Genomic DNA, 14,624 nt, shown 5'->3' with positions numbered 1-14,624 from the left:
AATTACTTATATTCCAGATTTGGTAAAATCAAAGAAACTGATCATTTTTAAAATGGTCTCTTATTTTTTCCAGAGCTTTATACGAGTTTCACATTTTGAACGGAAATACTGAAGTAAAGTCAAATGTGTAATGATAATTGTTTTTTTGGAGATGCACTAGTATTTAAACACACGTGTTTTTTTTTTTTTTTTTTTACATTAGCCTAATATAAAATCACATTTATTTTTGCTTATTTGCTAAAAGAAAGGCTAAAGAGCATAGCAGAAGGCAGAAGACAGCTCTAGCAGCTCGGTGTTTGTCCCTGCTGGTGTCAGTGATGTAGTTATGTTGGTGGTGCTGCTGCGTGTTTTGCAGCTCTACTGCGCAGCCGCTCTAGTGCGCAATATAAGCACCGCGCGCGCGCCCCCGTTTCTCCCAACACCGCGCGCGACTCTTAGCAGCAGCAGAAGCAGCAACAAGAGCGTCAGCAGCACAGGTAAGTTACAGTACACCATTACTCAACACATACACACACAGCCATTACTGTAGCCTTACCAACGTGCCTAAACACACAAACACGCATATATATTCAGTATACACACACAGTATATAGGAGAGCACGGTATTTTCTTATGTATCTGTTATTAGGGGTTTATAACAGTGCGCCTGTGTGCGTTTATGTGAAATAACGCGCGGATGCTCGGCTGTGACATTGTGCTAGATCCATTCTGCGGGATGAGGGAGAGAGAGAGATAATATGGCGGCAGCTGCAGAGGAAGGGATTGTGCTGTTAAATCCCCCCAGACATGTGAATGATCTCTGTGTCTCAGTCGCCTGTAGCTGAGCTATCTCTCTGCTCGAATTTTCCAGAAGAGAAGCCATTAGTGAAAATGGAAATGAGCTGCATCCCAGTCTAAACAGCACTGAAGAAGAAGACTGTGCTATTTCATAACCTTTGCAAAACGACAGAGAGCCTCTGTTAGGCTGCTTGCTAGCTAGTTAGTTAGATAACCTCAGGCAAGAATAGCCCTTGTGTTAACCTCTGAAGTTAAGCTGGGAATTAGCTGGGCTACTAGCACTATCTGCACTACGCATTTAACTACTCTTAAAGCTTAATGTAGCTGCAGAGAATTCCTCTGAATTCCTCTGACTGTGCCATCAAATATGAGGGTTCTCTGTGAACATGAACTCAGAACAACATTTTGTTATGTATTGCGGCTCCCAGTACTCCCAATATCTCAGAGAAAAAGGAGTAGAAGATTGTGGCTTATTATCTTATTATTAATATATATTTGGTAGCCTACACCCCTTTTCTACTCAAATGGCTGCTCCAGTTTTTTTTTTAAGCTAACTAGGAATAGGCTAGTCTGGTCCTTACAAAATGGAGGTCCTCACGACTCTAGGATTTATTCAGGCAATGAACACAAAAAAAAGAAGAAACCATGATCACATAGTTCACCCAGTTACATCAGCCCAATGTTGGGTGCTTGCTTATCTTTGAATCTATCTGACAACTGATGTCAAGTATTTGCAAGAGAGCAGAAGCTAAAGAAAAGAGCAAAGTGTAAGACAGCATAGTGAGGGGAGACTTTCCAGGGGGAAAAAAGACCTTGAGGATTTTAAAGACCTCAAATTCATAATAAGAGGAAACATTGTAATGCTGGCATTTTGGATTGCAGTAAAACAGATATAGATAAGCTAAGCTTTGAGCAACTTTTTGCCCAATTGTACAGCTTGCGGTTAAAATAGCTGCAGTAGAACAGCTTACATGTGTGCTCTGGCTCCTGCCCTTGTCCATGGTGCTGTACACACAGTGGATTCTAATGTTTAAAGGTCTATGAGTGAACCAAAATCAGTAGTCTCCAATTAGGAGAGACTTAAATTTCATATTAAAGGCCTTATAATCTATTCATTTTTTTGGCTCAGATTAGATAAAGTCACCCATCTATGCACACTGCCTCTGATAGCAACTACTGCTGTTTGCTGATTAATACAGCACTAAGCCCAAATATACAGACAAAAAGATGCAAACATTGTTGCATTAAGACCACATATGAGTGACTTAAATCTGATTTGATAAAGGCAAAATAAAGCCAAAAACACAAACAATTAGTGTCATTTCACCCTGCTAGTTTTAAGGCTGTAGTTATGTTATATACTGGGAGGCACAACCCTCCCCCAAATATACTGATGTAACAAATAAATCAACATATTCAGTGTATAACAACGTTACAATCGCTGTCTGTTATTAATGCTGCACACACTGCTGTAACATTGGCCCACCATATACCACCATACCAGCCCGTCACGTCTGCTAAAACTTTGCAGCTAGGTAATTGACTTTCATGAAAAGGTAACGCTATCAGTACATCTTTTTAGACTAAACTGCAAAAATCCTAGAAATTCCTGTATTTACTAAAAAGTTCCAGTAATTGAATTAATTGTGCAAATGCTAAATTAACTAGGTACCACTACACAGTAGCTATCATAGTCAAGCATTTTTACTGATGCCCGCAGATGGCATTAAGGTTCACTCATCTCCTTAATTTGATATTTCTCTCTTAAAGTCGGCATAAACCACTTGCATTGATATTCAGTGTTTTTTTAGGCATATAATATCTTCTTGGCTTCGGTCTAAACTAGTACAGTTACTTTAAGCTTTTAAACAACTATTTTCAAAAATCTGATCAACCTAAAGTGCAATTTCACTTTTTTCCACATTTTTTCCCAAGCAGTCTTTGTATCATCAACTTCAATCTAATCAACAATGGGAAAGGAGAAGCTTCATATCAACATTGTGGTCATTGGCCATGTCGACTCTGGCAAGTCCACCACTACTGGCCACCTTATCTACAAGTGTGGTGGGATTGACAAGAGGACAATTGAAAAGTTTGAGAAAGAAGCTGCTGAGGTAGGTTTTATGTCTAAGACACTTTATGCACAATGCCTTTCTCCATCAAATGCCAGGTAGCATGTGATCTCATTTGATCTTCTAAAATGTGTTTCTTTTAGATGGGCAAGGGGTCTTTTAAGTATGCCTGGGTGTTGGATAAGCTGAAGGCGGAGCGGGAACGTGGCATCACTATTGACATATCCCTGTGGAAATTTGAGACCAGCAAGTACTATGTCACCATTATTGATGCACCTGGTCATAGGGACTTCATCAAAAACATGATTACCGGCACCTCCCAGGTAAGCCTTTGGAATACTAGTTGGAATTCTATGTAGTTTTTTGTTAATTACATCTTTTTACAATATTAATTTGTAACAATAATACAAACTGTTAAAGGTGTTTTGCGCTCGTGCCCCCCTAGGCAGACTGTGCTGTACTGATCGTGGCAGCTGGTGTTGGCGAGTTTGAAGCCGGTATCTCCAAGAATGGCCAAACCAGAGAGCATGCGCTCCTAGCCTACACGCTGGGTGTAAAACAGCTCATTGTTGGCATCAACAAGATGGATTCCACTGAGCCCAACTACAGCCAGAAACGTTATGAGGAAATCGTGAAGGAAGTCAGCACATACATTAAGAAGATCGGCTACAACCCTGAAACCGTGGCATTCGTTCCCATTTCTGGTTGGAACGGTGATAACATGTTGGAGGCCAGTCCCAACGTACGTCAGATTATTCCTAATTATTTTCCATAAAAGAAAACGATCAAGTGATCAATGTTATGACTGAACATTTCTAAATCAACACAACACCTACATTAATATAATGTGTGTGGTTTCTACAGATGACCTGGTTCAAAGGTTGGAAGATTACCAGGAAGGAGGGAAACGTATCTGGCACCACTCTCCTAGAAGCTCTGGATGCCATTCAACCCCCAACCCGTCCCACTGACAAACCACTTCGTCTGCCCTTGCAAGATGTATACAAGATTGGAGGTGATGCATGGACTTGACTTATTAGTGAAATAGCTCTTAGGACTGTATCTTTACAGTATTGCCATAACAAGCAGATTTACTTTTTTTTTAATTACTTATTTATTAATTTTTAGGTATTGGAACGGTCCCTGTGGGTCGTGTTGAGACTGGCATTCTGAAGCCAGGTATGGTGGTGACCTTTGCACCTGTTAATGTGACCACTGAAGTCAAGTCTGTGGAAATGCATCATGAAGCTTTGTCTGAAGCTTTGCCTGGAGACAACGTGGGCTTCAATGTCAAAAATGTCTCTGTGAAGGACATCCGTCGTGGAAACGTTGCTGGAGACAGCAAGAATGACCCGCCTCAAGAGGCAGCAGTCTTCACTGCTCAAGTGAGTTCATTGCTGTATTCTGTTTCCCTTTCTCTTCATTTTAGAACATAATGAGATGTTGACATTTGAATATAATGAAATAACAATTTTGATAAATGGTTGGTTATAACTGGCTATTTCATTAGTGACCAATCTTAATAAATTCAGCATCTTTCATCACCAGGTGATTATCCTGAACCACCCAGGACAGATCAGTGCTGGTTATGCACCAGTGCTGGATTGCCACACTGCACACATTGCCTGCAAGTTTGCTGAGCTGAAGGAGAAGATTGACCGTCGTTCTGGGAAGAAACTAGAGGATAATCCCAAGAATCTGAAGTCTGGAGATGCAGCTATTGTGGACATGATCCCTGGAAAGCCAATGTGTGTAGAGAGCTTCTCCGAGTATCCTCCTCTTGGTGAGTTTCTGGCCTTTTGCCCTTATAGTCATATCAGGTAAAATAAATTATTAAAGAGAAGATTGAAGAAATGTTTTCTCTGCATGATGCACAGTGTAAACACAGGAGCTTATGTGCTCTTTTAAATATGCCACTGCAGAAAATAAGGAAGTGGTTAAGCCTTGATTTAACAGCCTTTCTTTTGCCATTCTGATTGTTGTACCAAACTCTATTAAGCTAAATCCTTTGTCATTTGCACCCAGCAATGCAAAATTCAGTAAAAAACACAACAACAGTAATTTAAAGACTGCTCTCTGTGGTTTGCAGGACGTTTTGCTGTGCGCGACATGCGTCAGACCGTGGCTGTTGGTGTGATCAAGGGAGTTGAGAAGAAGGCTCCGTCCGGTGGCAAGGTCACCAAGTCTGCTCAGAAAGCCCAGAAGGCCAAATGAATATTGTGCTTGACTGCCAACTCCAGAGTCACATATGGCAGAACAGAGGTCACCCCACTCCATCCCGTTGGCTGCTTAAACTCCATAGTCAGAGACTGGTTAATTGTTCCAATGCATCGTAAAAGTATCAGAAGGAAAAAATAACGCTGTACCTGAGACAACTTGTTCGAGTTTTAAAATCATAGTACAACACTTGTTTGTAATTTTAGCTTGTAACTAGTTGAAATGTGAGCTTTTCAATTGGGTTATGACCAAGAATACCATGTGTGATATTATAAATCACAGAGAGGAAAGGTTCTCCTAACCTCTCCTGCTCTGGAGTGCAGTTTTAGTCTGGTTCTCACACTGTTGTCTTGCTTTTTAGTGTTTGTACGCAGATTACTGTGTTTTCCAGTTCTGCTGCTGTTAATAACTTAAGTCATGTTGCTTAGTAGTAAGACAACGTTAGCTTTAAAGAAACTAAGCGGACAATAGGAATTGACTATTTCAGTCAGTCCATAATCGGGCGCATGCAATTCTTTGGTGCACTGACCGAAACTTTAAGCACTTTGATTGGCGTAAGCTGGTCCTGCACAGGCACTTATTAATTGAATTGGCTTTAGCTTCAGCACCTTACTGTTTAAAGTTTTAATTTTTCATGTCATATTAAAGATGGTCCAACCATAACACATTTAAGCTTGTTTTCTTTTAAAATGTATCTGACTTGAGGAGTAGATTTAATATTGTAAAATGCTACTTTCAAACACTGTCTGAAATCTAGGACACTGCTATATTACCAGATTTAGCACAACAGTTTATCTACTCTTTGATTCACTTGGAGAGAAGGAAAAGGCCATCTAGCCATGCAGGGTCTGCAGCAGTCAGAGAGAATGGGTCATTCTACCAATGCCACCCATGCAACATCATGTCTTCTTTTGAATATATTCCACATTTATCTGTAAGCGATCTTACTGAAACGTGAAAGTGTTAAGGAACCACAGCAGCTCAAACCAGAAAGTAGCAGACCACAAAAGTTAGAGATGAGTCACAGTGTTGAAATGCATATGTGTCACCAACAGTCTACTAACTCAATAACTGCAGATAACTCTGACATTTACATGAGCACAGAAACTGTGCCACAAGCTTCTTGGCATGTGTTTCCATGTCTGAGCAGCTGCATGCAAGAATTACATCACAAAGTACAATGCGAAGTGGTGTAAACCACACCACCACTGAAAGTGTTCTACCATGCTTCTCTTAAACAGTTTTTGACCTGTGGATGCTGGGGGATGAATTTAGAATGGGATGTTATGAAAGCTCCTGTAGATGTCCAGATGTATTCAAATTTCCATTTCTTTACTTTCTTATTCTCGATAGTTGTGACACTACACGGTCAATTATTAACTGTTCTCTAAATTTCCAGAAATAAACAACTGAAGTAAACATACAGGCCTGGGAACTGAATTTGAGACCCAGATTAGATGACCTGGTATGTGGGTATTCGAATCCACTGCCTGGCAAAAAAAAAAAAGGTCACACACTGTTGGACATTGTTGGACTGCCTTTAGTTTTGATTGCAGCATGCATTTGATATGCCATTGTTTCGATAATCTTCTGCAATGTCACAAGATTTATTTAAATCCAGTGTTGCATTAATTTTTCACCAAGATCTTAAATTGATGATGGTAGAGTCTGACCACAGCACTAAGACTTCTCAGTGGGGTTCAGGTTTGGAACAATCCATGTGTGACAATAACGATCTCATACTCCCTGAACAATCCTGGCATTGTCATCTTGGAATATGGCCGTGTCATCAGGTAAGAAAAAATAATTCTATTGATGGAATAACCTGATCTATATTCAGTATATTCAGGAAGTCAGCTGACCTCATTCTTTTAGCATATACTGTTGCTGAACCTAGACCTGACCAACTGCAGCAATCCCTGATCATTTTACTGGTGGTGATTTTTTTTTGCCATATACTCTGGTGTTTTACTGCAGAAGAGTTTGTGCTTCAATGTATTCAGTTTGCCAGATGATGTCGCCAGAGGTCTTTCAAATGTAGGCTTTATAGAACTGATCAAGCTTGATGTGTCCTCGGTTAAGAAAATAGGTTATTTTAAAGGAAGCAGGTAAATTCTGGTCGAATCTGTCGAGGGCTGTTTATCAGGAAACCACAAACCCAAGCTCTAAATTAGGTTTTAGGTCAGAGGCTAGATAAGGTTTCAGCATTTAACATTCATTTCCATAGTTAATACATACATGCAAAAGGAGGAGGAGTTGGGGCACTGGACTGTATGGACGGTTTCACTTCAGCAGGAGGGGGAGGGAAGCGTGCAAAGAGACACCTGTCGAGACTTATCGTAAGTAAGAAGTGAAAAGGGTGGTGCAGGGAAAGCCCAGGCTGGGTTAGCCTCTTCTGACGTCAAGAAGCTTTATAAGCGCTCGGCGGGAGAACCAAGGTCCTTTTACGCACAATGAGTGGAAGAAGCAGACCAAAGAGCACAGAGGAGACTCCAGGCAAGACTCGGGGAGCCACAGGTCCGGGGTCCACTCGGAGGAAACCCTCTGGGAAGGGCGAGGAGAAGAGAGATGGAAGCTCAAAAGCTGCAGCACCACCAATGGATAGGGATAAGGACAGGGACAGGGCAGGAGGCAGAGGGGGACGCACCGCGACGGTTCCCCGGGGCGCGCCCAGCCCCACTCCCGCCAAAACTCCGCTCAACAGCAAGCCTCCCCCAGCAGCCGCCCCGCGAACAGCAGCGAGAGGTGCAGAAGACAAGAATACTCCCAGAAACCCACCCAGCAGTACCACCAGCATCGACTACAACCCGGACAGGGTCCTCCGAGACACTCTCGAAAAGTTAAAAATCAAGAAAACCGAGAGAAACGAGGCAACGAGGTGCGTAAACGAGATCCAGAAGGAAATCGCCAAACACCTGAAAGAGAGTTTAGACTGGTGCAAAGAAATCCAGGAGCTCAAGACCGGGAGCCACGTCGAAAACGTTAAAGTAAGTCAGCTCTGTGATGCTTAGGTAACAACACGGGATATCCTGCTGTTAGTCTCATCCTTCAACGTTGAAATGTGGTTCAAGTAATGTCTGTTGTTGTTTCAACGTTAAAACAACATTTAATATTAAATAGTTTTGCAAAGGTTAAAATTTTAACGTTGAATCAACATAATGTCCTCAACCTTCTGCCTTTTAAATGAGCATTTTACATTTTATCAGCATACAATTAAAAAAAAATGGCTTACTTCCATTTGCAGTAATTGCTTTTTAATTTGGCACCAATTCTTCTCCATACCTGGGGTTATGTTCATGATCTATTATAGTTTTACTGTTGTGTTTTTGAGATGAGATGTTCAATCAGATTGTTAGAGATAAGTAACATTCTCTAAACTCAGCTTTACTACAGTTATGTAAGTTTAACCATAGGATTTTCTACTTTTAGTGAGCTATGGTTTATTAAAGGTTGAACGTACAATGTTGAAACAACGTTGCCATACCAACGCTGATTCACTTTTCAAAATCAACACCAAATCCAATGTTGATTCAACCATATCAAAACGATGATTCAACGTTGAAATGCATACTAGGGTGCTTCCCAACATTATATGGTGGTAGTCAAGACAGAGAGAGAGAAACAGACATTGAACAAGATAATTACACAATAAACGGTCAACTTTATCTTTATATGCATTCGATCAACTTTCCTAGTATTGTGTACTTCTAAAGGGAGTGTTCACGCACACACACCTGCTGCTCAGATTATATTAAAAGCCTCATAGACTAATACAAAAGGTGATACAATGAATGAAAAGCAGTACAGCGGTTTACTAATATTGTAATTATACAATGGCACTTATTTTTTCCATTTTTACTTAAAATATACATTTGCTATTCCTACTGTGATTCATTCCCTTCTTAAAGTAGGACATGTCCTAAATTGAGGTCTATACTCCTACTTTAATGAAAACCTGGAACTAGCCCAATCAAGTGCACACAAGAAAAAAAGACTGATGTTGCAGTGTGATTTTTAACGAATACACAACAGATGGAGATGAAGTGTTCTAGTCTCCCACTTTAAGGAAAACGTAGAATTAGTCTGGCCCGAGCTGATTTTATACTGAAAATTATTTGGCATCTTGACAGACCAAGACAGGATGAAGCTAATGTGTATTTAGTATAATATAATATTTACTATAATGGGCAGGTAAGGCAGGTATATTGTCCCCTCTAAAAATGATACTGAAGAAAAAGCAAAAACTTTGGTTTTAGCTTGTGTTGAGACTTCTGTTTAGAAATGTCCTGCAGTCAGCAGCTTCACTGACCCCAGCTTTCTCCTTGCTGGCGAGTCTGGTTAGTTTGCAGAGGAGTTTGTGCCAAATTCGGCACCCCTGCCGCAAGATGCTTCCCCTGTTGGAAGTGCGCACATTACTTCGCGGAGGTATTCCCCCTTTACTTTGGGTATTGTGACCGTGTGTTATTTAAACCTCATCAATAATGAATTCACTTTTGGTATTGTCTTTAAGGAAACTCCCCACAACATTCAGACATTCACATACAAAATATGCACTTTACAGAATCCCTCACAAACCTGTGCACACTAACTCTTCTCTTCACCGAGGAGAAAGCTGAAGTCAGTGAAGCTAGAGCCTCAACACAAGCTAGAGCCAGTTTCTGCTTTCCCAGCAGTATATTTTTTTAAGGGGACAAATCTACCCGTTTCTCATTTTGGGTGGGACACATCCTACAGCCCTCTGGTTCCTACAGCAACGGTAGCAGCATTACGGTAACCAGCATTATAGTCATTATTATATTATACTAAATACACATCAGCTTCATCCTGTCTTGGTCTGTCAAGATGCCAATAATTTGTTTGTATAAAGTCAGCTAAGACCAGGCTAATTCCAGGTTTTCCTAAAGTAGGAGACTAGACTCATCTGATGTGTATTTGTTTTAGCCCCCCCAAAAAATCCTTCAAAATCACACTGAAACATCAGTTAAATATTTTTTGTGCACAATGGCTCGACATGCCATGTTGTGCATCACTTTTACACTGTAAAATCAGGCTAATTCCAGGTTTTCCCTAAAAGTATGAGTATAGGCCTATATTTAGGCCATATCCTACTTTAAAGGTGGATGATTCACACTAGAATAGAAAATTCATATTGTAAGTAAAACTGGAAAAAATAAGTGATGGAACATTGTGCATACAAGATTACATTTAATGACATTGTATATTTCAATGTTAGTAAATAGCCGCACTGCTTTTTTTCATTCTATCCTCCTTTGTATTGGTCTAAGAGGCTTTCATAATAATCTGCTCAGCAGGTGTGTTTGTGTGAACACTCCCTTTAGTTTACAATTGTTCAGTGAAACAGTATCTGCAAATAAGGAGCCAAATTAATCGGGAGCTGCAAATAAGGAACTAACTTCAGCTTTGTGTTGTTTTTTTTTTTTATCCTAACACTGTTCAAACAGACTATATGTAAAGCAAGGATCACTATGAAAAACAAAATAGGGAAATAATTGAAGAGAGACTTTTTGGTACAAAATTCGGCAACAAACGAAACAATCTTCTCTAACCTAGCTAGATTTTAATGTGCACACGTTGCAAAATGTGGTGTGAAATAAACATATTTACAAATAAGGTTACCAATATACAGATTGTGGCAAATTCAGATTTTAAAATATATACATCCGTTTGAAACATTCAAGTGTAAAATAAAAAGTAAAAAGCCAATTACTTACAAACATGCTGAAGGTGTAGGTTAGCAAGTCGGCTTTATGACTAAATATTTTAAAGGCTTAAATATTTTAATATTTTGTCTCAGACACCAGGTCAAAACTAGTTCTATGTAACACAAAGCATTTGAATGGTTAAATGGTTGAAACAGACCCATAAAAGAAAAAAATACAAATTTAAAATGAGCTAGTTTTATCTCCAACACTACTACATTCTGTAAATAAGGACAGATGATCAAACACAAACGACATTCACACTGAGAGCATCACTACAGGACAGTATGTGTCACCAGGTGAATTCATAGCATTACAGAATGTTTAGATATGCTAAACCCACCAGTTATGAAAGTAACACTATCGTTTCTGCATTAAGATTAATATCTAAATAATTACCCTAGATGATGCCACAGTTCACTACACTGCACCTTTAAGCTGTCAAATTTTCAGTAGGTATACTGCATTATCTAGAAACAAAAACCAAACTACCTACCTTGTTAGCTTACAGACTGCAAAAGCAGACAAGCTCCAAACAACTGGTGAAGTACAATAAGTAGGTAGTTCTTGGCAGTTTAAAACTATTCAAAATCTATCCTTTGCAGATCTGCGAGTCTGATGAGTTCGATGTAATGCTGGTCATTTCTGTGGACAGAGTGGACATTCAACCTTTTAGAGGGGACGGTGCCTTCTACAGTGTGGCACTGAAGCGCAACTCGTGTAAATCTTTGGACAAATTTCTCAACAAAGACAAAATCATCGAGGCCAGTAAAATGCTCACAGAGTTCCGGAAGAAAGTGAAGGAATGTGTGCCCAAGCTGACTTCCAAATGTAAGAATAAGTTGTGATGAGTGAATGTGTAGTGGAGAGGGGTAGTTTTATAGAAGGTCATTAGAAGGTGGAAAGTTTAGAATTGTTACCCTAGATGCTGGTTTGTAATTTTTTGAATTATAAAATGATTACACAGCAGTTTTGCTATATAAGTTGCTATATAAGCTATATAATTGAAAAGTTCAGAATAGTTATCTAATTTCCAGCAATTCAAGTTTTTTAGCACCAACTCTAAACAAATGTCTGTGGTAACGCACATTCCTTAATTTCATAACTGAGCTCAGTGTAGCTGGATAAACAATTCTGCGCTTAATCCGATTCAGATGGTCAAGGTTTTTTTTTTTTTTTTTTTAATACAGATAACATTACAGTGGAGGGTAAAAAGCCAGGCTGTCCCGCTGTGACCCTGCAGGTGAAGGGAAAGGACGGCAGGATCATCTCTTTGGACTTTGTGCTGGGGCTGGAGGTGCACAGCTCAAGCTGGCCAGCCATCACAAAGGATGGGTTCAAGATCGACAACTGGCTTGGCAGAAAAGTAAAAACAGATCTAAAGCGCAAGCCCTTTTATTTGGTGCCCAAATATGAGGGCAAAGGAACCACAGAGTGCGATGGTGTTAAAGCTAAAGGTAAGAGATTACATTGTCCTAAAGACTTAAAAAGATAATACAAACAACACTGTAATCCATAGGGCAATATAATATAATATAAAGGAATGAAAGCGGAATTCAAATATACAACATGGAATACACACATAAATAAACATAAAAAACTGCTATTCGAAAACTGTGAATTAGTTTGTTTAACTGTTTTTACTACAAATCCAAAAATGCGTATGCATATAGCTATTTACATACTTATGTTTTTGCTATGCTAAATGTAACTGCAAAAGTTGTAATTCATACAAAGTTGTAATTTGCTATTGTTATAAATTAAATTTACTTTCTTTAAAACTGTAAAAAAAAAAAAAAACGAAAAATCTGTAATGTGGCGGGAAAAAAAGAGTAAAACAAAACAGAAAACAAAAAAATAACACTGAATTTGCCAAACAATAAAACAGATTATATAGGGTCGTAAATTCACTAGTGCACTTGTTTCAAAGAAGTTAGTGTATCTGCCAATGGCACAAACTATGGATGTTGCCTAGTTGAAGAAAATTAAAGATTGAAAACTGTTTCCCCAAACAGACGCATGGCGCATCTCCTTTTCACATGTGGAGAAAGAAGTCCTGAAAAACCACGGCCACTCCAAGACCTGCTGCGAGGGCCGGCCCAGTTGCTGCAGGTGAGAGTCTCAACATTGCAGTAATGCCTTACATTGCCAGTACACCCTGTAGATCCAGAAATGTTAAATGTCCAGACCTTTCTGGAAATTAAATGTCTTGTCTAGCTGGCACCCACTATCAGACCTTGCTTACACTGATATACAGCATTCACACCATCTTACCACGAGCATACGAGCCAGCACAATTAGAATCAGAGCTCAAAGTAGCTTATGCATTTGAGTCAAGACTTCAGAATTCTCATATCAAATATGAAAATATGTTCTGTAGCACCTCTAATGAGTGTGACAATTTCTCCCCACACAGGAAGCAGTGTCTGAAGCTTCTGAAGTATCTGGTGCAGGGGCTGAAGGAGCATCACCCAAAGGAGGCAGGCAAACTATGCTCCTACCATGCCAAGACCACACTGCTCCATGCCTGCGCAGAACGGGTGGAAGATAGCGAGTGGGAAATCAGTCAGCTCAGTCACTGCTTCCAGCAGGTCCTCTCTGACTTTGAAAATTATTTAAGAAAACAGGATTTGCCCAACTTCTTTATCCCCTCACATAATCTACTGAAGTCAGCAGGCCTGGACAAGAAAACCTGTAACTTCCTGGCAGACGAAATCGAGTTCCAGCGAAACAATTGTTTTCCTGTGTTCCGCTGAGCTGTTTTGTTACTATTTGTTTGTAAAACACTTATTAGAAATTTTGCATGTTTTTGCATTTATTTAAAATAAAATATTCAAAATTGTTTTGTTTCTTAAATTGACAATAGCTTAGAGTTCTGATTCGATTTTCACACTACTACTGACAAATAATTGTTAGATGCTTCACTACAAAAATAATTTGATTTACAATAAATTTATTCACAGCTGGATTTGCATACCTTTTCTATGCAAGACATTTTAAAAATGCCATTTGAACAATAATTTGTCAATAGAAGTTAAACAAATTCACTACACATTATGATTATTTGAAAATTAAGTTGGTGTGGTACCGTACATTGTCAAGTCCTTCAGTTTAGATGGAAATTAATTTAATTTATTTGAATATCACATCAAGTTTTACAGCTACAATAATGTACTCATCTCAGGTGTGAATATAATAAACAACAGTAAACTGAACATGCAAAGTCGAATAGATCTGCATTTTAAAACAAAACAACAAAAACTCAACACTGCTGACAAGCAGGACTGTCCTCTTTCTAATACAAACAAAATAAAACATTTTAATTGACAATGAACACAACTAGTGCTGAAATAAAATGAAATAATGCAGACGTAGAGTATGTATTTTCTATGTATAGTAATGTGAATATTATGATGTAGAGAATGTTTTCTTCATGGTCTGAGAACTGTTCAAACCTTGTGTAAACATTTTATTCATTCTTATTCAATAAACCAATTAAAATTTGATTACACTTACAGGCATTTTTTTATATTTGGATTTTTTTTGTCCTAACAGATTGAGAGATTCTAAATTAGAGGTGCACGATCAACTATTATGTCCATTAGGTCCTGAACTATTAAGATTTTTGTTAGGCTTGCTTATTCAATGAATTGTTTTACATCATCTTCCAGTTGTTGAGGTAGTAGATGATATACAAAGATATGGCAATTATGCTGAATTTCCCTGTATAAAAATGAGCCTACACTTGTTTTTATACTTTTCCTATGCAAAAAAATAAAAATAATAAGAATATGCCGTCAGGGGTCTGACCCTTACAGAATTTAAACACATCAATGTC

At 38.9% G+C, this 14,624-nt stretch overlaps 2 protein-coding genes across 4 annotated transcripts in view; both read left to right on the top strand.

The window, feature by feature from the left end:
• Window positions 1-5,729, top strand: part of eef1a1a (eukaryotic translation elongation factor 1 alpha 1a) — a 48,730-nt gene extending 43,001 nt beyond the window's left edge. The window contains exons 1-8 of one of the 3 annotated variants that reach the window (XM_049481008.1): window positions 373-476; window positions 2,716-2,891; window positions 2,993-3,172; window positions 3,295-3,591; window positions 3,714-3,864; window positions 3,978-4,234; window positions 4,398-4,632; window positions 4,939-5,729. In XM_049481008.1, the coding sequence (XP_049336965.1) occupies window positions 2,748-2,891; window positions 2,993-3,172; window positions 3,295-3,591; window positions 3,714-3,864; window positions 3,978-4,234; window positions 4,398-4,632; window positions 4,939-5,063 (1,389 nt within the window). In that variant the 5' untranslated portion in view covers window positions 373-476; window positions 2,716-2,747 and the 3' untranslated portion in view covers window positions 5,064-5,729. Of the gene's footprint in view, window positions 1-372; window positions 477-2,712; window positions 2,892-2,992; window positions 3,173-3,294; window positions 3,592-3,713; window positions 3,865-3,977; window positions 4,235-4,397; window positions 4,633-4,938 lie in introns of those variants that run through there. The other 2 variants (XM_022684689.2, XM_049481010.1) reach the window with 2 other exon arrangements.
• Window positions 5,730-7,371: 1,642 nt separating this feature from the next.
• Window positions 7,372-14,292, top strand: cgasa (cyclic GMP-AMP synthase a). Its single transcript, XM_022684691.2, has 5 exons — window positions 7,372-8,053; window positions 11,392-11,617; window positions 11,977-12,243; window positions 12,802-12,898; window positions 13,203-14,292. The coding sequence occupies exons 1-5, from the start codon at window positions 7,520-7,522 to the stop codon at window positions 13,540-13,542; spliced, it is 1,464 nt and encodes a 487-aa protein (XP_022540412.2). The 5' UTR covers window positions 7,372-7,519; the 3' UTR covers window positions 13,543-14,292.
• Window positions 14,293-14,624: the final 332 nt, after the last annotated feature.

This window comes from Astyanax mexicanus, chromosome 7, assembly GCF_023375975.1.
Source record: "Astyanax mexicanus isolate ESR-SI-001 chromosome 7, AstMex3_surface, whole genome shotgun sequence".
Lineage (NCBI taxonomy): Eukaryota > Metazoa > Chordata > Actinopteri > Characiformes > Acestrorhamphidae > Astyanax > Astyanax mexicanus.
This window is presented reverse-complemented; position numbering and strand designations above follow the sequence as displayed.

Bases quoted from the DNA above. Each gene is read 5' to 3' on its own strand.
- cgasa (XM_022684691.2), top strand. From the start codon at position 7,520: ATGAGTGGAAGAAGCAGACCAAAGAGCACAGAGGAGACTCCAGGCAAG. The intron at 11,618-11,976 runs GTAAGAATAAGT...TTTTTAATACAG, and splicing joins GCCCAAGCTGACTTCCAAAT to ATAACATTACAGTGGAGGGT. The intron at 12,899-13,202 runs GTGAGAGTCTCA...CTCCCCACACAG, and splicing joins GGCCGGCCCAGTTGCTGCAG to GAAGCAGTGTCTGAAGCTTC.